This window comes from Trichosurus vulpecula, chromosome 1 (assembly GCF_011100635.1).
Source record: "Trichosurus vulpecula isolate mTriVul1 chromosome 1, mTriVul1.pri, whole genome shotgun sequence".
NCBI lineage: Eukaryota > Metazoa > Chordata > Mammalia > Diprotodontia > Phalangeridae > Trichosurus > Trichosurus vulpecula.
Genome location: NC_050573.1, coordinates 7,221,582 through 7,248,874, shown reverse-complemented (window position 1 = coordinate 7,248,874; position 27,293 = coordinate 7,221,582). Strand labels below are relative to the sequence as shown.

Sequence of the window (27,293 nt, the reverse complement as noted above, 5' to 3'; positions counted from 1 at the left end):
CTTCATTTCAGTGACCCTCGTCTTGGGATTGCCTCCTCCTCATGGGCTCCAGTGGCCCCTGTCGGTCATCCATGTTCCCTCTGGGTTGGTCCATGCTCTTGTGTGGCATCCTCTTTGTCTCTGTCTCTCTCTCTGACTCTGAGTCTCAGTGGCTGTCTCTCATGGTACAGGGGGCCTTTACTTCAAAGGACTCTGTCCCACAGATAAAAACGTCCAAAGGAAAGGGGGATTCATTCTAAGAAGGAGCTACGTAGTGTTGGACATAGCAGTTTTTAAAATGAACAGGAAACAAAAAGCTCTGCCCACTTGGCATTACAGGCCATGGACTGGAGGAGCAGACGGATGGGGGCGGGGGCACTGGGAGGAGCCACCGCGCCCCCTTCCATCCTGGGCTGCTGGCCGGCCTGCCCTGCATCAGCGCTCAGCTCTGACTGGTCTCGTCCCCTTGGGGCTCTGTACAGGGGGTGGACTTTCCCCTCTTCTCCTCAGCCAGCTCTTCCAACGGGGGCATCTGCTAAATCAGACGCTGTTCTCCGTGCCGTCTGTGCCAAGGAAATCCCACCTTCTCTCTCTGTCAGAGGATCTTCACATGACCGATTACGGTGCATTTTCCTGTGGAATTCTAAAGGTTTTGCAGTAGGAGAAGATGGAAGAACAGTAATACTAATGCCTTAACGTTCCTCCAGAGTGTGTGAAGGTCCTCAGAGCTTTATCTTCCTGACCTCTCTGTGAGGTGATCTTATTCCATTTTACAAGTGAGGAATTGAAGCCCAAGTGAGGGGTGGTGGCTTGGCCAAGGCCTCTTGGTGTTGGGGTGGGAATTGAATCCAGGCCCCTCCTGACTCAGTCTAGTGTTCTTCCCACTCTGTGCTGCATCTCTGCATTGGGCAATGTGAGAGGCTGCCTGGTGGAGAGAGGGCTGGCCATGGGTCCCTGGGCAGGCTTCAAGTCTCCATGCTCCAGGCAGTTCTCAGGGAGCTGCCTCACTGGGGGCGGAATTACCAGGGACATCCAGGCCGGGGTGGGGGGCAGGCATCCCCTTGGCACACCTTGAGACCCCAGGAGCCATCCTGGCTGGCAGGGTCAGACTCCAGGAGAGCCACAGACCAATATTCTCTCTGTTGTGTTGTGTTCTTGTTGAATGTGTTAAGCATTTCCTAATTTCTTTTAAATCTGGTTTTCCTGCTGTGGGTCTGGGCTGCTTGTACCGCCCCCTTCCCCCATTTCTGGCCAGTGAGTTGGACACCTTTGATTTGTGTTTCCCTCATGCAGACGTGTGTCTGGGAGTACAGTAGGTAGAGAGATTTCAGCTCTCTCTAAGGCAGAACTTCCCACTGTGTCAGCATGGCTTAAGCCCTGACTATTTGCCAAGCACTGAGCAGAGGCCTGGAGGTAATACAGAACAGATAGACGGGGGCTTGCCTTAATGGTCCTGCAATCTGTGAATGTTAGCATTAGAAACATTGCAGAGATAGCCAGCTCTGCTTTCTTGGCACCTGAGGGCTGGCCACCTGGAAGGTGATCTAGGGTCATCCAACGGGTTGGTGGGAAAGCAAGGAGTGAGGCTCCATCCACCCCCATCTCCAAGAACAGCAGCGAAGAAGGTTGTGATCTTTGGACCAGCTGAAACCTCTCACTTAGCAAGGGCTGCAGCCGGAGGTCCACAGATGGAGCCTGGGGGAATCCTGCTCGTGCTATTCTCAGGGCCTGAGGGTAGGGGGTGGCCCAGGGCACCAACTAGTGGTGTGGCCTTGGGCCATTTGGTTTCAGAAAAATCTTTGTCCTCAGTGGACATCGATTGGTTCTTTTCAGTCGTGGGCAACACTTTGTGACCCTGCTTGGGGCTTTTTTGGCAGAGATGCTGGAGGGGTTTGCCATTTCCTTCTCTGGCTCATTATACAGATGAGTAAACTGAGGGAAACAGGGTAAAGTGACTGGCCCAGGGTCATGCAGCTAGGAAGTGTCTGAGGCTGGATTTGAACTCAGGACGAGGAGTCCTCCTGTCTTGAGGCCTGGCGCTCTGTGCACTGCGGCGCCCCCTAGCTGCCCCCTTCACCTGGAGCTTGAGGCTGTTTCCCTTGCCTGTTAAAACGCGAGCAGTGTTGGGAGAGAGCGTAGCTCCTCTGTCTCCACTTGTCCCTGTGAACGGGCCTGGTTGTCATTCTGAGGGGTGTGTTGGGGGCGGGGGCTGGGTTGTGGAATGCTTTGGGGAGCTCGAGCCATGATCACTGCTTGAGAGCCAGGAGCCAGGGGCCTGTGGAGCAGCCCAAGGGTCCCTCCGCTGCGCCGCCCCCCCCCCCCCCCCAGGCCTTGGGGAGTCTTTGGGCCCGAGGTGAGTCATAGCTTTGCCAGTGTGACTCTAGGCAAGTCATTTCATCAGGAGGGCCTCAGTTTCTCCTCTTGTAAAATGAGGGGATTGGGCTAGATTGTTTGTTCCCAAATCCCAAAGATTTTCCAATGTTTTAATATCAAAGAGTGCAACAGATAACTTTTGCTGATGGATTTGTTTTTGCCGTATGCTCAGTTAGAGCAAAATCAGACTGAAAAGGACGACGTTGGGAGGTATGTGGCTTCTCAGACCTGGGCCTCCGAAGGGAAGCGGCTGCTTCAGTGGTCTCCAGGGCCCTTCTGGTGTTGCTGTTTGGCCTGGTGTCCTGGGCTTCCCTGGCTCAGGGGCTGCTTGGACAATTCTTAGCTGTGGTTTTGGGTCAGGGTTAGCTCCAGGGGCCTCCAAAGGGCTCAGCCAGGCCTCCCTCAGTGAGCTCCTTTCTCTCTCTGTCTCTCTCCCCCTCAGATCCCAGAAATCATCCACTTCTGCTGTGACTTCCTCATGTCCTGGGTGGACGAGGAGAACATTCTGGACGTATACAAGCTGGCCGACCTCTTTGAGCTGGGCCGGCTGACGGAGCAGCTGGACTCGTACATCCTCAGAAACTTCGTGGCCTTCTGTAGGACTGACAAGTACCGCCAGCTGCCCCTTGACAAGGTCTATTCCCTGCTCAGCAGTGACCGGCTGGAGGTCAGCTGTGAGAATGAGGTCTACGAGGGTGCCCTCCTTTACCACTACACCCAGGAGCAGATTGAAACTGACCAGGTGTCTCTGATGGAGCCCCCCAAGCTGCTAGAGACCGTGCGCTTCCCCCTCATGGAGCTCCAGCTCCTGCAGAAGCTCCACGACAAGCTGAGCCCGTGCCCGCTGCGAGACACGGTGGGCAGCGCCCTGCGTTACCACCGCCAGGAGATCCTGCAGCCTAGCCTGCAGAGCTCCCACACGGCCCTGCGCTCCGAGTTCCGCTGTGTGGTGGGTTTTGGAGGCATGCACTCGACCCCATCCACGGTCCTCAGTGACCAGGCTAAGTACCTGCACCCCACGCTGGGGGAGTGGCGCCACTTCACCGCTGCCTTGGCACCCCGCATGTCCAATCAGGGCGTGGCTGTCCTGCATAACTTTGTGTACTTGATCGGTGGGGATAACAACGTCCGAGGCTTCCGTGCCGAATCCCGATGTTGGAGGTAGGTGCACCTCAGGAGCCTTGGGGACTGCCCTTTGCTATTCCAGGCAGCTGGTGTTGGGGACTCCCAGGGCCGGGGGCAGGAGAGCCAGACTCCTGCAGCCACATTATCATCTGGACAGACAGCCCTTAGTCCTTTAGAGTGTGATTCAGCTGGTACCCCTCCCCCCCAGTTCACACATCTTTTCAGGGTCAGAAGGGCCTGGATTTGGACCCAGAAGGGGCCCGGGAGGCAGGACAGCTGTGACCCAGAGAGGTTAGGAGACGCGGCCCGTGGAGCCTAGCAGCTCTTTCTCGGTTGCAGGACGGTGAGCCCAGGCATTGTGCTGCCTCCAGGGTGGCTGCTCCTCACTGGGACAGCTTTGCATTGGAGGCCGTGTTTCTTGACATCACACCTGAATTCACCTCTTTGCAGCTTCTATCAATCTTTTCTTGTTGTATCCGTAAGGCAGTCATAACAACGTAGATGATAATTGTCAATGCCTATGTGGTTCTGTATCGCAAAGTATATGAGACTTTCCACGTAGAAGGTACAAGAAATAAATCATTTATTCAGACACCAGAGAACCAGATCCTATAAGACATCTGCCCAGTTCATCACAGCAGTAAAGCATTCAGTACATAAGATCCCAATATGGCTCCCGCTGCCCAGGGTCCCTGTTGCAAAGCTGAGCCCAGTGATGCAGGTGGAGGGGAGGTGGACTGGCCGGGCCAGAGTGAGGAGGGCGCTGATGATGAGAACTACCTTAGTGCATTGGGAGGTTGGCAGAGGGCTTTGCGCCTGGCATCATCTCACCTTCCCAAGGGCAGGGTGGCTGATCTTCCCATTTTACAGCTGGCAATCCAGGCAGACAGAGGTGGAGCAATGGGTCTGAGGACCCATTTGGGCTCATTTTTCTTGCCTCCCTGGTCACCTGGCTGCCCCACCCTGGGGAGGCAGACACTGTGGCCCGGTAGGGGGCTTGGCCTTCCCTGCTCCAGTTGTTTACAAACCTGTTCTAAACTGTACATCATTTGTTCATGTGTGGAGGGCTTTCCAGCTGTACAGGAATCCTTCTAGAAAGGAAGAGAGGCCAGGGGGGCTGGAGCTGGGGAGCAGCTTTGGAAAAAAGGAAAGGAATGTGCCCTGCCCTCCACTTCAGCCTGGCGATGCCATTAGATCTGAATTTTGCAGATGGAGACTGAGGCTTTGGTATTTGCCCAGGGTTATGTGTCAAGAGCCCTGTGAGCTGGGCTGGGTGCTAGATGCAGAGGAACTGAGCAGGTGTCCTGGCAGCAGGTCCCAGGTCAGGGCTGCTTAGGAAACTGAGGGGAAGGTTTGGCCTCTCCTGCCTTGGGCAATGGCAAACCACCGTAGGGACAGAGGCAGAAAACTGGACTGAGAGAGAGAAGGGCCCTGGCATGCTCAGCCCTGGTCAGAGCTTTCCTGGGGGATTGTGTTTGGCGAGGTGAGGGCCACCGGGGTGGGTTGGAGGGCCCAAGATCAGGCCTTTGGGGCTCTAGTGAAGTTAACCTGGAGAGCAGGGCTACATTAGGGAAGGGAGGATGGACATGAGAGCAATGGGTGGGGGGGCAGGAACAGCCTCCCTGACCACGGGTGGTCGGCTCAGAGGTCCCTCCCCAAAGGCCTTCTCCAAAGGGGCTGCCATGCTCCTTGTTGCTATGTAGTGTGGGCTTTCCTCTGTCCCCTCTTCTGGGTGGGCGCTGCTGATCCTGTTCTCTCTCTGAGGAGACTTGGGGGCCTGTTCCTTCTCGGTCTCCTTTTGTTCCTCCAGATCACACCCGGTAACTGGAAGTATTTCCTAGGGCCGCGCCCTCGGCCTCCTTCTCTTCCTCTCCAGACTCTCTTGGTGACTTTGTCTGGTGACCCCCAGATCTTTCTGTTCCTGCCCAGAGTAGCCAGCCACCTGTTGGACGTTTCCCCCTGAGCGTCCTGGAGACTCCTCACCCTCAAGGTGTCTGAGATGGAGGTATTCTCTTTGCCTCCAACCTTCCCTATTTGGGTCAATGGCCCCCTGTCCTTCCCATCTCCCAGGTTTGCTTAATTCATCGTTGTCTCGACTCCTCACTCTTCTCAGCCCATTCAGCCTCTGCACATCTCACGCAGCCCCCAGCACTGTCTGGGCCGCCTCGGCCTCCCTGCCTCATCACTTCTTCCCATTTCTTCTGTCCCATACACAGTTGCCCAGGGCATTTTCCTTAAGTGTCTTGGGGGCCGCATTTTGTCTCTGCTCAGAGATATCCAGGGGCTTCCTCTCACCCCTTTGAGTTAGCTTTAAACCCCTGCAGACCAGGTACCTGGCCCACCATCCCAGCCTGATGACCTGGCTCTCCTTCCTGTCCTCTTGGCGGCTCTGTCTCCCACCCAAGTACTCAGCCTACCGTGCCAGCCTGACTGGCCCTGACTCTCCTTCCTGCCCTCTTGGCGGCTTTGTCTCCTGCCCCCTGTGCCTGGCCTAGGCCTTGACTCGACCTTCAGTGGATTTATCCTGTGGGTACATCCTCGCTGGCTCCCTTGTTAGGGTCAGCTCCTGGAGATGAGGGATAAGTTCATTCTTTGTCCTTCTGTCCTAGGCCTGCACAGGGTAGGTGCCTAGTAAATGCCTCCTGGTAGGTTTGGGGGCCTGTGCTTATCATGAGCATCACAGGGGGAATGGAGTAGATGTTCTATGTGTAATTAGACAAACATCAATGAAGCCCCTACTATGTGCTGCCGCTAAGCATCCCAAGACAAGGTCAGAGCACAGGAGCTTCTGTTCTGTCTGGGGAGAGCGCCTGCACACCTGCCAAGTAAATGGAAAGCAAACACCAGAGCATTGGGAGGGGAGAGGGTAGAGGAGGAGCCGGTGCCTGAGCTGGGCTTTGAAGAAGGGCAGGCTGCTGAAAAGAGGAGGCGCTACTTGCTACTCTGGAGGACATGTCTCAGGAAGGACATTGATGGGTTCGGGTAGCGCTGTCGGGGGAGGGCTTCTCTGGGCATCCTGCTCTCCTTGACAGAGGTGGGGTGGGGCTGGGTGGCTCTGTCTGAGGGGGCGGCTTGCAGCCTCTGCTTAGCTGGACTATCCCAGCCCTGACTCCTTGTCTCCTTTTCCAAGGTATGATCCAAGGCACAACAGGTGGTTTCAGATCCAGTCGCTGCAGCAAGAACATGCTGACCTGTGTGTGTGTGTCCTGGGCAAGTACATCTACGCCGTTGCTGGGCGAGACTACCATGCAGACCTGAAGGAGGTGGAGCGCTATGACCCTGACACCAATACGTGGGACTACGTGGCACCCCTCAAGAGAGAGGTGAGCAGGCCGCCAGCCTGGCAGCCTGGGTGAGGGGCCGGTGTGTACCATTCACAGACCAGTCAGGAGGCTGGAGGGAGCCGCCCCGAGAGGGTAGAGGGCTTGTAGACACCTCCCTTGGTGCGTGGCAGGCTTGCTTCTCCTTAAATGTTCTGAAACCGGCCTGGGTCAGCTTGTTGAGTTCACTTCCCAGTCACCTGAGCACTGATTAGGATGGGGCAGCCAGGTGGCACAGTGAGCAGAATGCCGGGCCTAGGGCCAGGAAGGTCTGAGTTCAGATCTGGCCTCTGACACTTGCTGGCCTCAGTTTCCTCATCTGCAGAATGAGCTGGAGAAGGAAATGGCAGACCCCTGAGAAAACGTGAGGAGTCAGACACGACCGAACAGCTACGAAGCCTTGATTAAGCCCCTTCTGCGTGTGGGGGGCAGTGTGCCAGGGCTTCACAAATATGATCTTGTGGATCCTCGATTCTGCCCTGGGGAGGATGTGCTGTGCTTAACTCCACTTTGTGGTTGAGAAAACTGAGGCAGACTAAAGTGTGGGGACTAGCCCAGGGTCACCCAGCTAGGGAGGGCCTGGGGCTGGATTTGAACTCAGGTCTTTGGCTTCCAGCCTGGGCCTCTGGAGCTGTAGGTTCTCTCTGAGGTTTAGCTGGTGACCCTCGAAGCGCAGCTCAGAGGCTGAGGAGCCTTGCTAGTGAATGCCCTTGAAGGGTCCTGAGGGCATGTTCTTGTTGAACGTCCTCCTCTTTTTGTTGTTCTGGTGAGTCCCACTTTGCGTGACCCCATGTCGAGTTTTCTGGGCAAAGATACTGGAGTGTCTTTTCCAGCTCATCTATAGATGAGAAAACTGAGGCAAACAGTTAAGTGACTTGCCCAGGGTCCCACAGCTAGTACAAGGTCTGAGGCCGGCTTTTCAGAACAATGAGTCTTTTCCATCCCAGGCCCTTCGCTCTGGGCACTATGGCGCCACCTAGCGGCCGCCTCCTTTAGCTGAGCCAATCTCTTTGAACTGTTGGCCAACTTGCTGAGGCACCCCTCATCTGCACGCTCTCATCCCCATGCTCCTGGGAGAGATGCTCCTCACTTGTGAACGGGAGGGGATGGCGGGGGAGCACTGCAGCACCAGCCTGGATGCCCTTGTCTCAGTGTTCCTCCTGCCTGTCTGGTCATTGCCTCCTACAGGTTGTGCCCCCAGGCTTTGCCCTAGGTCTGCTTCTTTATTCTGACCTCTCTCAGCCTAGTGATGAGTCCCAGTCTCCCACCTTCTCTGTCACCCGGGCTCCAGTCTTGCGTCTCCAGCCATCTAGGCCTATAGGCACCTTAAACTTAGCATCGGCCAGAACATTCTCTTTGCTTCTCCCCTCACCTCCCCCATTTCTTTGGATGGTGCCTCCAGTCATCCAGCTCTGCCATCTTGGATTCTTTCTCAGCTCCTTGTGTTCCCTTCTTTGGATTTCCCATCTCTCTCTGCCTGGCTCATACTGTACCCCCCTGTAGGGCAGGCCCTGCTGTTGCCGTCTGCCCTGGCCTGCAGTCCTTGCCTGCACCACTCCCTCCACACGGCTGCCCAGGGGTTCAAAAGCACAGGGCTGACTGTGTGCCAGCTGCCCCAAACTCTAGGGGTTCCTCCTACCCTCAGGTTAACAACCAACCCCCCCCCTGCGTCCCCACCATTTGGCTTTTAAAGCCCCTTTCCAGCTCAGAGCCATCCTGCCTTTCCAGACTTGTTGCAGACCACTTCCCTTTTCCCTCTGGGCCTTTGCCCGAAATGGGCTTTTTATTTAGATTCTCCAGCTCAAGTGCCGCCTTTGTCCCCAGGTGAGAGCCCTTGAAAGAAAAACATCTATGGGCCCAAGCTAAACCATCGGACGTATTTACCGTGCAGAAACATATTTGGTAAATTTATTTTTTTTAATTTTTATTTTTAGTTCCAGATTTTCTCCACCCCTTCCCCTACCTATTGAGAAGGCATGCATCATGATACCCGTTACACAATGGGAAGTCATGCAAAACATATGTCCACTTTAGCCATGTTGTGTGGGGAAGAAAAGCAAGAAAAATAAAATGTTAAAAAAAAGCGCTTCTGTCCGCACCTCTCTGGAGGTGGACAGCGTTTTTCCTTATGAGTCCTTCAGGATTGTCTTGGATCAGAGAAGCTAAGCGTTTCACAGCTAATCATCGCACAGTGTGGCTGTTACTGTGCACAGCGTTCTCCTGGTTCTGCTCCCTTCCCTCTGCATCGGCTCATATTAGTTGTCCAAGGGTTTTCTGAAACCATTCTCCTCGTCTTTTCTTAGAGCACAGTCATTTTCCATCCTATTTCAATACCATGACTTGTTCAGCCATTCTTCAGTTGATGGGCATCCCCGCAGTTTCCAGTTCTTTGCTCTCACAAAAAGAGCTGCTAGAAATATTTTTGTACCCCAAAGAGATCAAAGGAAAAAGGCAAGGACCATATGTACAAAATATATACATATTTTTGTTAAAGTTGGATCATTGAAGCTAGTTTGGAGCTGCTTAAGGCAGATCCTGGGCCTGGAGCACATGAGCTCAATCTGTCTGTCTCTCTGTTCTCTCCCTCTCCCTCCCTCCTTCTCTCTCTCTCTCTCTCTCTCTCTCTCTCTCTCTCTCTCTGTTTCTCTATCTGTCTGTCTCTCTCTCCGAGTTTATGCTAGGAAGCTAGCTTTTTGGTTTGGTCCTGTCTGACTCTTCACGACCCCATCTGCGGTTTTCTCGGCTGAGATACTGGAGTGATTTGCCATTTCCTTCTCCAGCTCGTTTGACAGATGAGGAAGCTGAGGCTGACTTGGCCAGGGTCACAGGCTCGGTGCTTTCTGCATTCTGGCGCCCCCAGCACCTGCTCCTAGTGTGGCAGTGTCATTCTCACCAGCTTCTCTCCTGAGGACCCGCCTGGCATCGTCTTCTCTTATTGTTGTGGCCTGGTACTTTATGCTTAGGACGCTGAAAGTGCTTCTGCAGTCACCGAATCCCCTCGTTTCTGTAGCTCTGCAAGGTCGGCGGTGATTTCTTCCCAGCACTCCTCCAGAGCACAAGCACTAGGTCTGCATTTTACAGCTGGGGGAAGCAAGGCTCAGAGAGCTGGGGTGGTTGGCTCAGTGTAACAGCTCCTGAGTGTTAGCCAGGATTCACACCCACATTTCCCGTTTCCCAAGAACAGTGCACTTTTCTGCTTGTTTTCGTTAAAAAAATTCCGTTTTATGATTTAGAATTCTGTTAGTTGGAAAGGAAATGTTAGCGTCACTAGCATCATGCATACCAGATAAAATGGCTTCTTTTTGGAATGAGAATTTTCGTCACTGGATCCTAGAAGTAGATAGAGCAAGATGGGATTAGGGACCACTTCCTTCATCCCAGAGGATCTCTTCATTTTATAGAGGAGGAGTTTTAGGCCTAGAGAGGATGAGTAATCTGATAGATGTCACAGGCACGATTGGAACCTGTCTTGAGAATAGCAACTTCCAGCTAGGGGTCAAAAGGCTTGTCTTGGTGGTGACAGCCACTGAAATGTTCTCATTGTCCATGTCTGGCGCTGTGCTAAGTGCTGGGGATGCAGAAAGAGGCAAAAGACAGACCCTGGTCTCAAGGAGCTTACAGTCTAATGGAGAGACAACAAGTAAACAAATGTATACAAAGCAAGCTGTATACAGGATAAATAGGAAAGGATTAGCAGAGAAAGGCCCTGGAATTCAGAGGGGTGAGGAAGGGTTTCCTGTGGAGGCTGGGCCAGGGAGGTCAGCAGTCAGGAGTGGAGGAAGGAGAGTGGCCCAGGCCTGGGGATGGCCAGAGATGGAGGGTCTTGGTGGTGGAGAAGCCAGGGCCTTGTCAGGGTCACTGCATTGCAGAGGACATGGTGGGAGATAAGGTTCCTAAGAAGATTGTAAGGGAGGAGGGGGCAGCCTGTGAAGGGCCTTGAAGGCCAAACAAAGCTACTGAAGGCAGCAGGGAGCCCCTGGAGCGGGGAGGGGCGAAGGGAGAGAGACACGATCAAGCGGAGAGATGTGAGGTAGGCGGGCCCCACACAGTTACTGCAGTAGTCCAGGGGTGAGGGGCTGTACTAGGGTAGAGGCAGCTCTGTCACAGGAGGGAAGGGCAGATATTCCGATGCGAACTGAGTCAGTGGGAGCTGATGAGGTTACCAGGTGAAGTTGTACAGAGAGAGGAGAAGAGGGCCCAGGTCAGAGCCCTGAGGGACACCTGTGGTTAGAGGTCATGATCTGGAGGAGGATCCAGCCAAGGAGATGGAAGGAGTGGTCTGAGAGGAATGGTCAGAAGAGGAAGAGGGAAGAGAATGCCAAGGAGGAGAGAGTGGTGGGCAGTGCCAAGGCTGCAGAGAGGCCAGGGGAAGGAGGACGGAGAAGAGGCCTTTGGACCTGGCGTCTAAGAGATGGTTCGTTGGTCACTTTGGAGAGAGCAGTTTCCATTGAAGGATGAAGTTCCTAAGGAAAGTGGAAGGGGAGGCTGTTAGAGTGGGCCCCTTTGAGGAGTTTAGCTTTAGGGATGGAAGGATCAAGTGAGGACTTTTTTCAAGATGATGGAGATGTGGGCGTGTTTGTAGGCAGAAGGGAAAGAGCCAGTAGTGACTGAGTGGGCGTGACAGTGGCTGAAGGCTCCCGGGAAAGATGGGAGGGAATAAGGTCACTTGAATAAGTAGAAAGGTTAGCCTTGGTAAAGGAGTAAGACATCTTCCTCATGTGAGATGTAGGTGGGGGGGGTGGTGAAGGGGAGAAGGCAGCAGAAGGCATCAGGTGAATATGATCCCATTTGATCCTTGCCACAATTCTAGGAGGCACATCCTCTTGTCCCCATTGTACAGTTGTAGAAACTGAGGCAGATAGGCTAAATGACTTGCCCAGGGTCTTGGAGGTAGTTGAATGTCGGAGTTCAGATTGGAACTCAGGTCTTCCTGATGCCCAGCCCAGCATGCTCTCCACTGCACTACCAGCTGCCTCTAAGGGGCAGGGGTTGGCAGTAAGATCAGGGTGGGCTTTTAGGAATAGGTGGCAGTTGACCTGGTTGGGTAGGTAGCTGTTGGGAGCAGGCTTGCAGCAGGTATCCGCATGCAGATGGGAGGAGAGATGTGTGCTCCAGCTGTGTGCAGCCATGTGGGTTATTATTGGTAGGAGGTGATAACTAAACTTCCTGCCCCCTTCTGGCCTTTCAGGGCATGCCAGGTTCTCTGCAGCATCTCAGGCTCCCGTAGGAGGAGATGATGGGTGATGGATGATGGGTCCAGGAAGGTCTGAGGGCGTGCTGGCCGGGCTTGGGGAGACCTCACACAACACACACAACAAAACTGTTTTGTAGACCAAGTTGAAGCAGTCCGTGACCGAGGCTTGGGCACAGAGCTAATACAGTGGGAAGTCAGGGGAGCTTCATCTGTGACCGTGGCTTGGGCCTTTCCCTGCCCAGCCCTGGCGTTTGGTTTCCTCCTTTGTCAAGTGAAGGCGTTGAAGCACGCAGTCTCCCAGCTCTCTTCCAACTCCAAAATACTGTTGATCCTAAAGAATTGGGGTGAGAGCTGTACTAGTTAAGGGGGATCATGGAAGAGAAAGGAGGGTCTGGGGCAGGGCCCTGACATTATCTGTTCTTCCCAATTGCCCTGTGGTATAGATAGGACAGGTAGTATCCCAGTTTACAGGTGAGAAAACTGAGTCACACACGGAGGGCTGGTGATTGATTTAAGGTCCAATAGTTAGTGACAGGACCGAGGTTGGCCCCAGACCTGCTGACTCAAACCAGTGCTCTGTTCACACTCCTGGAGTCTTGGGTTTTCCCCAGAGGGCAGAACCAAATCTAACTGGGTGCAGCCTGGAAGGTGGATTTAGGCTGGATCCCCTGTGTCTGTGGCTCGGTGTGGCTCGACGTCCTAGTCCTTCATTCAGCAACACGCCCCGGGTGTTCGCTGTGGGCAGAGTGAGAAATGGTACCTGCCCTTGGGGAGCTTCTGTTCTAGAGTGAGATGTTCTGGGTGGGGCCAGCATGCACTGCTCCAGAGCAGGAAGTAAGGTTGTTGGGGGGCGGGGGATGCCTGGGGAGGAAAGGGGACCTGATTGATAGAAGAGACCACAGAGGGTCCTGGCTTAGGTTCCCTGGAGGCTGGAGCCAAGGTCCCCTTGGGAGCAGCTGGCCCTTCCTGTGTGTTTGCTGAGTGGAATCAGTGAATCTGTGCGTGTGGCCCTTCAAGGCCCCAGTCTTGGGAGCAAAGACTGAGTGCAGCCAGAACTTCAGGGTGCCTACTGTGTACCAGACATTGTGCTGGAGGTCTTGGGGATACAGAGACAAAGATGAACAAGCCTTTCCCACATTGGGGGAAGGGAGAGACATTCAACATCTATAGAGAGATGGAGAGAGAGAGAGTGTATTTAGAATAAATGCAAAGTAAGACGGGAGCTGATAGTTGAGAGTGTCAGGAAAGCTTTCATATGAGTGGTTCTTGAGCTGAGTCTTGAAGGAAACAAGAAACTCGATAATATTATATAAGAAATAATACTGAATAAGAGGTGGAGGAAGAGAAGTGTGTACTAGGTGAGGGGAGCAGCATGGGCAAAGTCACCAAGGCGGAAAGTGCCCAGAGGTGCCTTATTTGTCTTGGACTGAAGAGTGTGAGAGGGAGCCCGATAGCGATGGTGCCGAAAGGGAGACTGAGCCTGGCTTGTAGCAGCGCCCGTCTGGACCTGGAGGCCCTAGGGAGCCACTCCAGGAAGATCCCAGAGGCCTTTGGGGAGCAGGGAGGATGTGGCTCAGGTGGTGGGGCTGCCTGCCGGCCTCCTCCCTGCTCCCCTTCATACAGCCCAGAGTCTGCTCCTTCCCCTCTCCTCTGCCCTCTGGAACATCCATTTTTCCCTCTAGTGCTGCTTCCTCTTGACCTCTTCTTGCTCCCCTGTGCCCATGTACTTGGCCACACTGAGCCAAAAGGGATCTCTTCCTCCCAGAATTTCCCCCATGACTTCTCCTTTGAGCACATGTTCCTTTCTCTCACCAGTGTCCCCCTCCCCCAGCCCATGTAGGATGAAGGAAGGGGGTCCTCCAGGGAAGGGCAGGGTATCCCCTGTCTCTGCTTCCCTGACACTGAACACCCCTAGTGAGGCACAGAGAGCAAACATGGGCTCCCTGGGGAAGGAAATGCCAGGATGTTGTGGTGAGCTCACCCAGCAGAGTATGGGGCCGTCCCCTTCCTACATTGGTTTTCACAGTAGCACCCCCATGCAGAGCCTCTGCACCCCACTATCCTTCCATGAGGGGGCACTGCAGGGACCGCCCAGCTTTCCCCCACATGTCAGACTTGAGTGTAGGTTCTGTGACTTGTGGTCCAGGGCTTGTCCATTCATCACAAATGTTAAGCCCCTTCATCAGCTCCTGCTGTAGGCATGCCAGGCATGCCAGGGCATTGGGGTTGCCGAAGCAACCTTCTGGAGGACAAGTCGAGCCTTCGGACAAGAGAAAGACTCTGGAAGGGCAGGGACAAGGTGCTACATTCCAGCTGGGACTCAAGAGTCCAACGACCAGTTGTCATTCTCCATTCTGTGTACTGCCTTGCAAGAAAAAGGACCCAGGATGTCATCCCTGTTCGTCCCTGCCTGTCTCACCTGCTGCCCACCTTGTCTCCATGTAGGTGTATGCCCATGCAGGGGCCACTCTGGATGGGAAGATGTACATCACCTGTGGCAGGCGAGGGGAGGACTACCTCAAGGAGCTTCACTGCTATGACCCAGACTCCAACTGCTGGGAGGCGCTGGCCGATGGCCCCATCCGACGCGCCTGGCACGGCATGGCCACCCTGCTGGGCAAACTCTACGTGATCGGTGGTAGCAACAACGACTCAGGCTACCGGAGGGACGTCCACCAGGTGAGAGGGAAGGGGGAGCGGGGGTGGTGGGGAGCCTTACTGAGGCTGTTCTCCCCCCTTCCTGCCTAGGAATCCTTGTCTTTGCACTCAAATCTGTGCGGCCTCAGCTGCCCCGGGAGATGGGGAGAGCAGGGGACGGTGTGTCATTTACCACTGTCTAGGTGGTGCTGAAGCCAAACCGAGCATTCTGACTCCAAATCCTGTGCTGTTTATTTCCAGTTGAACAATTCAGTTAGAGCAGACATTTATTAAGCACCTCCTGTGTGCAGAGCCCTGTGCTAGACACTTGGGAAGATGCACAGTTTAGCTACATTTGGGCCCCATCCTCATAGGGCTTCAAAGGCTGCCACGGGATAACACGCTGTCTTCCTTTCCCCCTCTCCTACCAGTTACCGAGCAAGTCTTTCAGGTGACCGGCTGGGAATGAGCCCAGTGCTAGGAGCCCCCAGCACTGTGCGGGCTGCTCCTCAATTGGAGGTGCTCGGGTTTCTGCTCTCAGTGTAGTTGGGGATCCCTGTGGGAGTCTTCAGTGATGAGCTCTGAGGTGGAGGGGTGGAATCTGGTCATCCTGGGCTGGGGGACTTGAAGGACAGGTAAGAGGTAGAGAGGAGGAACCACCTGGGTAGAGAATGTCATGGTCCACGGGCATTGCGCAGGGCCCAGCTGCGGCTCCTGAAGGCCCAAGATGGAGTTGTGGTCACCAGACCCCTCGGCCCTGTCCTGTGGTCCAGCACTGGAAACTGATGGGCCGTCTTCAGCAGACATGACGTGAAAGAAAAGAAACAGCTGTCTGCTTGTCTGCTGTGTACTTGGGACAGCCCTGTGCGGTGTCTCCAGTTTTCTGTCTGTATCCCCAGAGCTGGGCATGGTACAGGAGACTAGTGCATCTTTCGTTCATCTCAGCGCTGGCATTTTCCTTTGCAGGTTGTATGCTACAGTCCAAGCACCAGGCAGTGGACAGCAGTCTATCCACTCCCTGCTGGGCATGGCGAGCCGGGCATCGCTGTCCTGGACAATAAGATCTACGTTTTGGGGGGCCGCTCCCACAACCGAGGCAGCCGCATGAGCTACGTTCACATCTATGACGTGGAGAAGGACTGTTGGGAAGAAGGGCCTCAGCTGGAGAATGCCATTTCTGGTCTGGCCGCATGTGTGCTTACTCTGCCCAGATCTCTGCTCACAGACCCTGCCCGGAGAACCCCTAGCTGGCACGCAGACCGGGGGCAGCGTGACCCTGACCTGGGCTCGGAGGTGATGAGCGTGTCTGACTGGGAAGAGTTCGATAACTCCAGTGAAGACTGAACCTTGGGACGAGCCCCCTCTTGGTTTTCAGAGGGAAGGATGGCAGGGGCCTTTGAAAGTGACAAAGCCTCAGTGGGGCAAGAAAGTTTAGCACTTGAGACCTGGCTGCCTCACCTCCAAATGCCCTCCAATATCTCTTTCTCATCATTGGCCATGTGTGACTCAAAAGCAGCCCAGGCTCCAGGAGCTCTTTGAGGAAAGGGATCTGAACTATGTGGAAAGATGTGCAAACAGGATTTTAAAAAGAGAGATTTTAAACCTTTGAGTAATTTTATAGCTCTCCCTCCTGCCTGCAGCTCTCAGTGTCTTGAGCAGACTGGTGGCCTTGGGCTCAGTCTTTCGGGAAGGAATCCTCCTTCTGAAGCAGAGACTTCTGGAAGTAAGGAATGGAGCTGACTGGTGGAGGCCTAAAGCAGCAAGGCCCTCTGAGGACAAGCACTTTGACCCAGAGGGGTGGACACCAGAATTCCCCAAGGCACAGAGCAAGCAAGACAGGAGGGTTAGAACCAGTTCTGAAGATGGAAAGGGCATGGATTACTGGGGGGTGGGGGTGGGGGCTTTTTCAAAACCATACAGTTCATAAATGACATAATAAAATCCCATAGGAGATCTTTATTGCATTCCTAGGACTAGGTCTTGATCTTTCTTTTTCTGTGCCTTTAATTACATGTCTAAAATGGACAGGACCCTGATTTCCAAGCGTCAGGCCCACCCTGGCAGGATGAATGTCATCCTTGCATTCATTGAGCTCACTCACCCACCCACTGCTTGCCAGATTTCACCTCCTTACTTAAGCTGAGGTTTTCTTCAGTTGATGCACTTTTATGGACCCCAACCATGCAAACTGAATTACTGTTAACTTCCCTTTGTAAGCCAGGAAGGTGGGGCATCCATGGGAATGTCTGGGCTGGGTCACTACCCCCTCCCAGGCACAAAGCTCTGAGAGCTTCCCGCTTCTACATCGTCTCATGCCTTCAGACTCCATTTCCAAAGCCCTCAGCCTTTGTGTGATTGATCCCTTCTCTCCTGCTGTGGTGACTTAGTGGGAACGAGCGGTGTTCTTGCTTTGATGCAGAAGGAGGGACTGTCGAGGGGAAGGAGTGCCCATGTGGAAAGGGGTGGCCATCCAAAGCTAACCCCTGTTAAAATTAGTTTCTGAAATAAAAAGAAACTGAGGTACAAAGTTACTGAACATTTACGATTGGATTTGCAAAGCTATCATGTGCATCAGGTCTTCTGACTCCTCCGCGGTCTCTACAAGGAGTGATTGTAGTACAGAGTTGATTTTTATGACGGAAGAGAGGAATTAAAAAGAATACAGAAAGTCGTTTTAAACACAATCCAATTGGACAAGGCAGGTCATCTGACTGGCGTGTTTCTCACAGGCTTTCTTAACCCAACAGTAACATCGAAATTACCCCAGAAATCCTTGCCCTCTAGGTGATGCCTTTTGTAACCACAAAGCTTCCAGGAAAGAGGAACTTGTGGTCTGTAGATAGCAGTATCTGCCATTTTCCAACCGCCAGCCTTAGAAGATTCCAGCTCAAAAAGCGGGCTATCCACTGAGAAGGCTGGAAAGAGGAACTTAGCTGTTAGCCAAGCTTGCTTTCTCCAGCTTCTAGGAAGGAGAAATTAAGCCCTTAAAAAGAGGCTTAATCCTGTGATTATTTTATTTCTACAAAGATATGGCTCACTCTAAGATATCTGCTACTACATGGAGTAGTCTTTTCCATCTATTCACTAAATCTGTTGGTAACCTAGACTTAAGAGAGAGTCTTTGTTAGTCTGGCTTAGCTGTCGGGGCCAACTTTTCTTAAAGAAGGGAGCTCAGTCCTACAGTCAAACTAAAAAGAAATCCAAGTAATCGATACTGATTGGAAGGATATCCTTTTTTTCACTCATGATTGGTGAGGGTAAACTTCCTGCCCCTGACCCAGGTAGAAAACAATTCCCTTGCTTGAATTTTTTAAAAGGAACTTTTCACTAAAAATCAAGGCCCCTCTCCCTGCCCAGACCTAGCCGGGTCAGCCCTGCTTTGAGGCTCCCTCTTCCTAACCTCCCTTGGCCAGTGAGACCATGGCCCGTTCTGGTGATGGAGGAGGAATGAGAGGGAGCGGAGGTGCCTGGAAGTGCCGGGGGTGCTGCTCTTGCTTACTTGTAGACAGGGGCTCTTTGCTGAGTTCACACATGTTCCTCAATCTGTGGAGGGAATAGGGTATATGAGGTTTTATTCTTGGCGGGGGGCGGGGGGGGGCAAGGGTAAAACTGATGTTTGCCATGATCTTTTCTGGTGGCAGAAGGGAGTGAACCAGTCAACAAATCCAACAGTTTCTGCTCTATGTAGATTCCATTGGGAGGCGCAGATATGCCAGTGATGCTGATCCCTTCCTAGCGTCGGAGGAAGGACTGGTTGTTGGGCATTGAGGTGATCAGGGAAGACTTCATGGAGAAGGTGGCACCTGGCATGCCTTAAGTGTGCATTAAGGAGGGGATGAGGTGAGAGTGTGAAGCACAGGGTCTTGAGCTGGAACAGAATTCAGGCTGGCTAGTCCAACTCCCTCACTTGACAGATCTTGAAATTGAGGTGGAGTGACTTGCCCAGGGTCACACAGGTATTGTTCTAATTGAATAAGGATGTGGTAGTAGAAAGAACACTGCTCCTGGGTTCCTCTGATCCCAAAGGAGGGGAGCGGCGCTAGCATTTATATGCTTTAAGGTTTGTGAAGCACTTCCAAGGACTCTGCAACCAGAGAGAGTGAGGCTTTCTGACCCAACTCTGCCTCACTTAGATCCAATATATGCTCAAATCAGAAGACATCACCAATATTCACATGCACTATTTGTGCCCAACCTGTGGTGGAGCCTTCTGAGCTCGTATTGGTCTGATCAGCCACAGTCAGACACACCGGACCTCGACTCCAACGTAGCGGTGTCATTTTGGTCCTCTGAAAACAAAGCTTGACAGTTGACCAACCTTGTCACTCTATCTTTACTCCCAGATGGGGAAACAGGCTGAGAGGCTGTGATTTGCACAGGGTAGCAGTATCTGAGGCAAGATTTAAACTTGGGGTTTCCCAATTCCAAGCCAGAATGATATCCATGTTGACACCTAGATGTTTCCGTGCTGGGAGGGTATATATATAGCTTATGGATGAGGAGTGTAGGGGGTGGGGAAAAGGAGAGAGTGCATTTAGATAAAGGTGAGGGTAGGATGGGGCACGTCTGCTCACCCTAGCTGTGTTCTGGTTTGCCTTGTTGCCATGGAGAAGATTTCTTGCTCTCTCCACTCCCCAAGGTGTCACAAAGCCTCTCCCAGCCCTGAGTCTAATCAGAAGGCTTATACTGGGTGTCATATGACCCCATCCCTTCCTCCAGACTTTGACACTTCCACCCAAGGTGCAGTGGAAGGAGCAGTGAATTTGGGCTTAACAGACATGGGTTCAGATCCTGCCTCTGATACTACTTTGTGACCTTGGAAGACGTCCCTTCCCTCAACTGTCAAAGTGGGGCATTGGACTAGAGGAGCAATTCTTAGCTTGGGGAGAGATTTCAAGAAAAGGGACATCTATATCACTTATATAATTTAGCATTTATGAATATGAGAGGCAAACATTGAAAAGGTGAAGGACTCCTGGGTGGGAAGACCTTGCAGGTGTCCCACTCTAAAGCTATGATCTTGGGATCTAGTCTCCCAAGACATTGCTTTGGACAGTCCCTCTTGCCTTTTCATCCCCCCTTCCTTTTTCTTCTCCTCCAACATTAGTGATCGGCTGAGTTTCCACCTGCTTCGTATCTGGACTTGCATATTCCACGGATCCACATTTTATCCTTGTGGGCAGTGCCTTTCCCAGGCACACATCCCTTTGGAAATTTCTACCACACTCTTGTCTGGTTAGTTCCTAAGCCACCCTAACTGATAGCGCTGGCTTTGGCTCATCCATAGCTAGAAAGAAGGAAGCCAGACTGTGACCATCCCAGGAAATGTTGTCATCTCTGAAGGGTCAGACAGTTACTGTGAAGGGTCCCAGGAGGAATCCTACAAAGGAATTTCAACCACATCAATGTTCAGCATCTTGGAAAGAAGAGAAGAAGGCTCCAGGTTGACAAGTGATGGAGATACCCAGAAGAACTTGCAACAGTTTGTGCCATCTATAGCCATGTGGAAAACGTGATTCCAAGGTGGTGTTACTTACCCCAGGTTCTCCTACAAGATGAGGTCTGCAGCGTTCACTTCCCCATCGATGCTGTTATTTAACAGAATAGCTCAAGGGGTGAGGTCCGAAACCCCTTGGGTGCGAAACATCTGAAGAGTGGACCTGCCAGAGGCAAAGTGTTGGCTGTGCTGCTTCTCAAACTCCAAAAGATCAGTCAATTCTTGAAGGGAATGATAACGAACTTGTGTCACACTCGGCTAACCTGACCCAACAGGCCATTGCAATCAAAAAACAAGGATGTCAGAAAAAGTTTGGATGGCATCTATCCTGAGAAAGGCACAGTGGAGCAGGCTGACGGTGCCAACGACCACTGGAGTTTGGTGATTCAGCGTTCTAATAAAATGCCTTTGGTCATTTAAAAGAAGGACAGATGAGGAAACTGAGGCCCACCCAGCTAGTAAATGTCTGACAGGAGATTGTTCCAGGAAAGAGGGAAGTGAAAGACGGGAAGGAGCCTCCAACAGTCTCGGGTGCCCTCTGCCTTAACCCTTTCCACGTGGGAATACACCGTCATTTTCTCAAGTGGCCCCAGCAGAAGCCTCCATCCCCCCGCCCCCCACCACGCCTTCTCTCTGTCCCTGGCACAGTCCCTGTCCTTAGGCTTCCGGCTCCTCTCATCATCTTAGTGAGGAATATTGTGATTGAGGACCAGTAGAAGGAAATGGGGATATGAGAGGAGGGAGCAAGAGAAATGAGGTGAGAGTGAAGAGGGCCACCAGAGTCATTTTGTCTTCAAATCCCTCCCCATCGCCTAGCGCTCTTCAGCATACAGTGGGCGCTTAATAAATACTCGTTGGATTGGACGGGGACTAGGGCAGAGGAGGGGGAGGTAGTGGAGAGGGGGATGGAGGCATACTAGGGGGCTGACTGATGGAAGGACTGGGTACTGGGACCGAGAAGGGAGGAGGTGAGGACAGGGGCGCAGGGTAGCAGGGGGCTGGGGCAGAGTCGGAGGGCCTCTCGGAGTGTCCCGGGGCTGGCCGGGCAGGGCCCGCCGCGAGGGTGGGGTTTGGGCGGCGCTACGCAGAGGCGGCCCGAGGCTGGCCAGGGATCAGGGGAGCCGATGTGGAATTTCCTGCCGGGTCCGGCCCCCTCCCCTCTCTTCTCCTCCCCTCTCCGCACGCCGGGCCTCGCCTCTAGCCTCTCGGCCCTCTGCTCCCCTTGCACTCGGCTTCCGGCCGCGTTCCCTGCAGCCGCTCTGCGCCCCGTGCCCCCCGGCCCGGCATGGGGGGCCCCGGGGCTCGCGCTGGCCGCCCGTTGGGGCCACTCCTGCAGCCCCCGCCGCCTCCCCTGTTGCTACCGCTGCTGCTGCTGCTGCTGCTGCCGCTGCCGCCTCCGCTGCGAGCTGCCCAGGAGCTGAGCCCGCGGGGACGCAATGTGTGCCGGGCGCCCGGGTAGGACTGAGCCCCGTTGCGCGCGCGCTCGCTCTCTCGAGACCCCCCGGCTTCTGGCCCTGGCCGGGGCCCAGGGATCGGGACGGCAACTTGGGGGCCCAGGGGAGAGGGCCGAGAAGGATGGAGAGGCGGGGCTGGATGGAGGGCCTTTTGGAGAGATCGGAGTCGGAGGAATAGCGGCGGGGCTAGAAGGGCGCCCAAGGGGAGTGGAATCCGTTAGGAAGAGGCCGGGTTGGGGAGCGCGGTTTGGCTGAGGAGGGAGGGGGGAAGGGGTAGAGACCAGGATGGGGAATGGGGCCGGGAGATGGGGGGGGCGGGGAGGAGGAGAGGCCCGGCTGGGGAGCGGGCCTAGGGCCAGGGAAAATGCCGAGGGGGGAGCGGGGCCCCGGGATGGGCAGAGAAGGTCGGAATGGGACCGGGCCTGGCCAGGGCGGTAGGGAGAATCCGGGAGAGGAGGCTGGGATGGGCAGCAAGCCGGGCTGACGAAGTGGATGTGTGTGGTGGGGGGTGCGGGGGCCAGGCTGGGGCTTGATGGCGGGGAGAGAAAGGCCTGGGGAGTGAGGCCTGTTTAGGGGATGGGGGAGAGGCCAGGATAGGGGGATAGGGGGACAAGTCGGCAATGAGCGGAGATGTAGGAACGGGGAAGTGCTTGACTGAGTGACGAGCGGGTCCTGGCTTTGACGAAAGGCCGAGAGAATGGGGCTGGGATTCTTATGGGAAGGGGGGAGATTCTGACATTTGAGGACAAAGGTGGAAAGAGCCTGGGCCTGGTCGGGACGGAGGAAGGGGACAAAAATGATGAGTGGGGGGTGAGCCTGGGGTTTCGGCAGGGGAGGAGCAGGGAAAGAGGAACGGGGAAGATGAGGGACCCCTAGGCTCCCTTGGGCAGCCAGGCTGCGATACTGCCAGTGCCCTAGGGAATAATTGGGGCCATCTGCCCCTGCCCATTACGCACTGATCCGCCCCCAGGTCCACGTCCCTCCCTCTCTGGCTCCAGAGAGCTGGCTGCCTCTTGAAACGTGCATTTAGATGTTATGTATTAGACGCGTATATAGATTTATGTGCATATAGATATGTATAGATATACGTGACTATATTATATATGTGTATGTATGTGTGAGTTTGTGTATATATTACATATGGTAGCGTATTACAGAGTTTCCCTTGTCTCATGTGGGTTCCAAGGCAGCTGCCTACTCTGCCCCATCCCTTTCCCCAGTTTGCTTCCCCAACACCCACCCCCTCCACAAAAGCCATCTTCTCCCTCTGCCTCTCTCCCCTCCCTCATCTAGGCCCCTCTGCCATAGAGGTACCCTGTAGTTCTGTGACAGATTTCCCCCTTTCTGTTCGAGGGAGTCAGCCCCCAGCCAGTACAAGCCATGCCATCTGCTCCCCATACACCCCGCCCCTCTCGGGTCCAGGATTGCACACTGGTGGGGAGGGGCCTGAGGCATACTGAAGCTAACCCCCACCCCCATCCCACACACAGTGTGCAGCCCACCCTTCGGGCAGCTCGCCTCAGCATCCCCTCCTGCTGGCTGCGCACCCTGGCAGTAGTGCTGGGGCCAGTGAGGCTGGGGGTTCTTGGGGAGTTCTGAGGCCTGGGACTCCTCCTTTCAGGCAACTCTATTCACAGTTTCCCGCCTTCCTTAGCCCCTTCGTCCCCACAAATCTCTTCTCCTTGGATTTAGGGAGGTGACCCCAGGCCCTTACCCCATATCCCTTCTATGGGCATTCTCTTCCTTATGAGGGTAGATCCAAGGCCTTGTGAGCTCCTCTGATAGGGTTTGGGGGTACCCTTGAGAACCCCACAGGCCCTGTCCACAGGCCACAGAGCCAGGAAGCCTGAGCTGGAGACCTAACTCTACCAGTGACTTGCTGTGTGACCCCTGGGAAGTGATTTCCTCTCTGGGCCTCACTTCCCTGACCTGTACAGTAGACTGGTAGGATTTTTATTAACTTCTAGCCCTGACATTCTGTGAGTCTGTGACCCTCCTCCTCTCCAGGCCCTAACATACTCCAGCCTGATGTGCTCCCTGGCACTGGGGACTTTGGAAATGGCCCAGAGGCTCAAAGAAAGAGGCTTAAGGGTTGGGGACGTGGGGCTTGGTTTTGGAATCAGAAGACTGGTTCAAATCTCAGCTCATCCTCTTATTACCTGGGTGACCATGGCCAGGCCATCCCTCTTCTCTGGATCTCAGCTTCCTTCTCTGTCAAATGAAGGGATTGGACTAGATGCAAAGTGTCCTGGGACTCCTGGGAGTCTCAGAGATACTTTCAGGGGGGCCCTGAGGTCAAAACGATTTTCATAATATTACCAAGACCTTTGAATTTCTAATATAGTAAATACCAATAGTCATAACCCACATAAACAAAAACTGTTGGGGGGGTGTGGCCTTACTAATTTTTAGGAGTGTAAAAGGGTCTTGAAATGGAAAAGTTTGGTCTAAGAAGGTCACTTCACTCATGATTCTTTGGGGTGGAGTGAGGTCAAGGAGATAAGGAGGTGACTAGGAGGCCTGGGTCCTGGGAGCAATCCCAAGATGGGCTCCTGCCTCAGGGAAGCAGCTCTCCTCAGGGGAGGGGGGCCCAAGGGCCCAGGGCTCCTCTCCCTGGCTCTGTTTCTGCCTTTCCTAGTTCCTAAGTTGCAGAGACTAGAAAGAGGAGAGTTGAAGGAGACAGTGGGTGCTGATGCCTTCCCCTCCCAGCCTCAGCCTTTTCCTTTTGGGGGCTGAGCTTCTTCAACATGGTTCGCTTACTTGGTGGGTAACTTTGGATGACTCCTTTTCCCCCAAGTCTCCATTTGCGAATTGAGGGGATCTAACTGAATAGTCATAAGGACTCCCACCAGTACCTCGCTGTGAGGGTTAACAAAGTGTTTTCTTTCCAAGTATTTCCAGCCTATCCTGAGCTTTCTCAGAAGGTCCTGCTGCCTGGTTAGTATAGATGAAAAGGTTCTTAATATTGTGTGTGGGGGTGGGGGGATGGGCAGTGTGGTGTTGAAGGCCCAGAGCTTAGCACAGTGCTTAGCACATAGTAGGGGCTTAAGAAATGCTAGTTGACTGACTGACCTATGGACCTTTTCTCAGAATAGTGTTATTAAATACGTAAAATAAAATATATAGAAATGTAAAGGAAGCTACTTATGTTGAAATACAATTGTCTATCACCTATGTTTCTGTATGTATGTATTTATGTATGTGTGTATGTATGTATCCAGACACAAGTTCATAGACCCCAGGTTAGAAAATTTTGGCCCAGATCAAAATGTCTCCATGCCTTCATATCCAGTGGGATGATTATTCACATTTCTCAGAATCCCCTCATTGAAGTGCATACCCAGCTGGCTGGAGGCTGGCCTTAGGAGTTTGGGAGGAGGGGCCCAAGAAGCCTGAGGACTCTCCCCTCCCCAGCCTTGCTTCTGGCTGCAAGCTGAGGTGCAGACCAGTTCTGTTTGGGCCCAAAGGGCAGCAGAACCAGGAGCTATGGGGTTGATGTGGCAGAGAGTCTGTTTTACCTCTGCCCAAGGCTCCTGATGTGGTAGATAAAGGACCAGACACAGTTGTTGTTAAGCTCCAATGAGATACGTGAAGAACTTGGCAAAATGATATCCAAATACCATTGATTGGACACCCAGACTCTCCAGAGAGGAGGGGTCCTCAGGGACATCTGGTCCAACCCAGACTTGACCAAGAATTCTCACTACAGCACTCCTGACAAATGGGTGTCTGATCTCTGTTTTGAGACCAGGACTAGCCCCCTAGAAGCTAGAGGACGTAAGTGGAGCCTGGACAGTTACATAGAATAAGATGTGGGTAGGAACACAGGAACTCATGTAGGCCAGTGAGGTCCCCCTGCCTGGCTGGATGGGGGGGGGATGGTGGGGGATCAAGATGTGACCTTGAATTCACTTCAATTCAGCCAGCATCTCTTAAGCACCTACTGTGTGCCAGGTGCTAGGGTGTGGAGACAAAAGTGAAACAGTCCTTGTGCTGACCTACAACGTATACATGAATAAGTAAAGGGGGCAAGGAAGGGTGAGGCAGCGTGTGGCATATGGACGGAAGGAGAATTCTGGATGATAGGGTCTGGGCTTGCGCTCCTGTGGGCATCAGGCAGCCATATATAAATAAAGGATGTAATAAAAGTCATGTTTTATCCATCCATCTGCTCATCCATCTATCTACCCCTTCACTCATCCATCTATCCATTCATTCAAGTATTTATTGACTTCCTCCTATGTGCCCAGTTCAGTGCTGGTGTAATGAAAGACATAAAGGGCCCTGCCCTCCAGGAGCCCCCAGTAGACTGACCTAAGCCCAAGAGAAGGAGCGGGGGAAGGTGAGTCAGGGATGCTTCCAGGCTTTGAGGATGGAGGACATTGGGGAAGGGACCACAGAGCCATGTCTGAGGCGGGGTGGGGGCAGACTCTCTGATGCCTTGTCTTGAGGCCAACCTCAGAGCCTCCTTCATGAGGGGTGAGAGTCAATCACCCCCCACCCCGCCCCCATCCAAACCACAGCTCCCCTTTCTATGGCCAAACTTTAGGTAGATGAAATAGATCCTGTCCTCATGGAACTTGTATTCCCATGTGTGTGTGCGAGTGTGTGTGTGTGTGTGTGCGAGTGTGTATGTGTGTGTATGAGTGTGTTTATGTGTGTGCGAGTGTGACTGTGTGTGTGTGTGTGTGTGTATGTCTGTGTGTGTGTGTACGTGGGTGAGAGTTTGTGTGTGTGTGTGTGTGTGTGTGTGTGTGTGTGTGTGAAAGCTTCCTCATTTGTAAAATAAAGCAGTCGGACTTCATTCCAGGTCTAGTCCATGCTCCTGTGAACTTGGGCACAGGAGTCACTGCTAGTCTTGAGGAGGGAGACTCGGAGCTGGGGGTGAGAGGAGGAGGTGCCGCTTTGCTAAGCCTGGCAGTGTGAGAAGGAGGAGCGCATTTCCAGAGCCCTAGGGCTGCAGAGTCGGGAGGGAGCACGTGGAACTAGTCTTCCCGGTGCCCCCAAGGACCTTTCACTAGACTATCTGGATGAGTGATCTCATCATTGGCCTGACATCCTACAAGGAAGGGGCGCCCCCCATCTCCGGAGCCAGCTCCTTCCCTCTGCATTCAGCTCTCATCATCGGGAAGTTCACTGCAATTTCTCCTAAAGCTCCTCCTCATTCTGCCTTACGGGGTCAAACGGACAAAGTTAATTCTACCTTCATGTGACAGCCCTCCCCCCCCAGTCCTTTCTCAGTTAACTAGGCAACCCAGCGGGCAGAGTATCGGGCCTGAAGTCAGGAAAGCCTGCCTCAAGCATTGTACGTGTGACCTTGCAGTCACATGATCACTCGCAGCCTCAAGAGAGTGTGTGTGTGTGTCTGTAAAATGGGGATAATGCTAATGTCTAGCACCCAGGGTTGCTGCGAGGCCCCAGTGAGATACAGTAGGCCGTATATAGCACGCTGCTAACCTCAGTGTGAGCTGTAAGTAGTCTCTTCTCCAGACTGAATGGCCTGGGTCCCTTTGACCACCTGCATACGTGACTAGAAGCCATGTCACCATTGCAGATGGCTGCCCATGAGCTCTCTCCAGCTTGTCTGAATTCCTCCTACGCTCGGGTGCCCAGAACCGAGCACGGTATTCTAGATGGGGTTTGACCAGGGCAGGCGATGACGATGGTGACGATGATGATGATGATGGTGACGGTGACGATGATGGTGATGATGA

General features: G+C 53.5%; 2 protein-coding genes across 2 annotated transcripts in view; both read left to right on the top strand.

Annotated features, from left to right (window-relative positions):
* Nucleotides 1-16,592, top strand: part of KLHL22 (kelch like family member 22) — a 42,743-nt gene extending 26,151 nt beyond the window's left edge. Inside the window, exons 4-7 of the mRNA XM_036742857.1 lie at nucleotides 2,795-3,513; nucleotides 6,608-6,800; nucleotides 14,437-14,670; nucleotides 15,595-16,592. Coding sequence (XP_036598752.1) covers nucleotides 2,795-3,513; nucleotides 6,608-6,800; nucleotides 14,437-14,670; nucleotides 15,595-15,972 — 1,524 coding nt within the window. The 3' untranslated portion in view covers nucleotides 15,973-16,592. The remainder of the gene's footprint in view (nucleotides 1-2,794; nucleotides 3,514-6,607; nucleotides 6,801-14,436; nucleotides 14,671-15,594) is intronic.
* A 4,818-nt stretch (nucleotides 16,593-21,410) lies between these two features.
* Nucleotides 21,411-27,293, top strand: part of SCARF2 (scavenger receptor class F member 2) — a 36,857-nt gene continuing 30,974 nt past the window's right edge. The window contains exon 1 of the mRNA XM_036755816.1: nucleotides 21,411-21,580. Coding sequence (XP_036611711.1) covers nucleotides 21,411-21,580 — 170 coding nt within the window. The remainder of the gene's footprint in view (nucleotides 21,581-27,293) is intronic.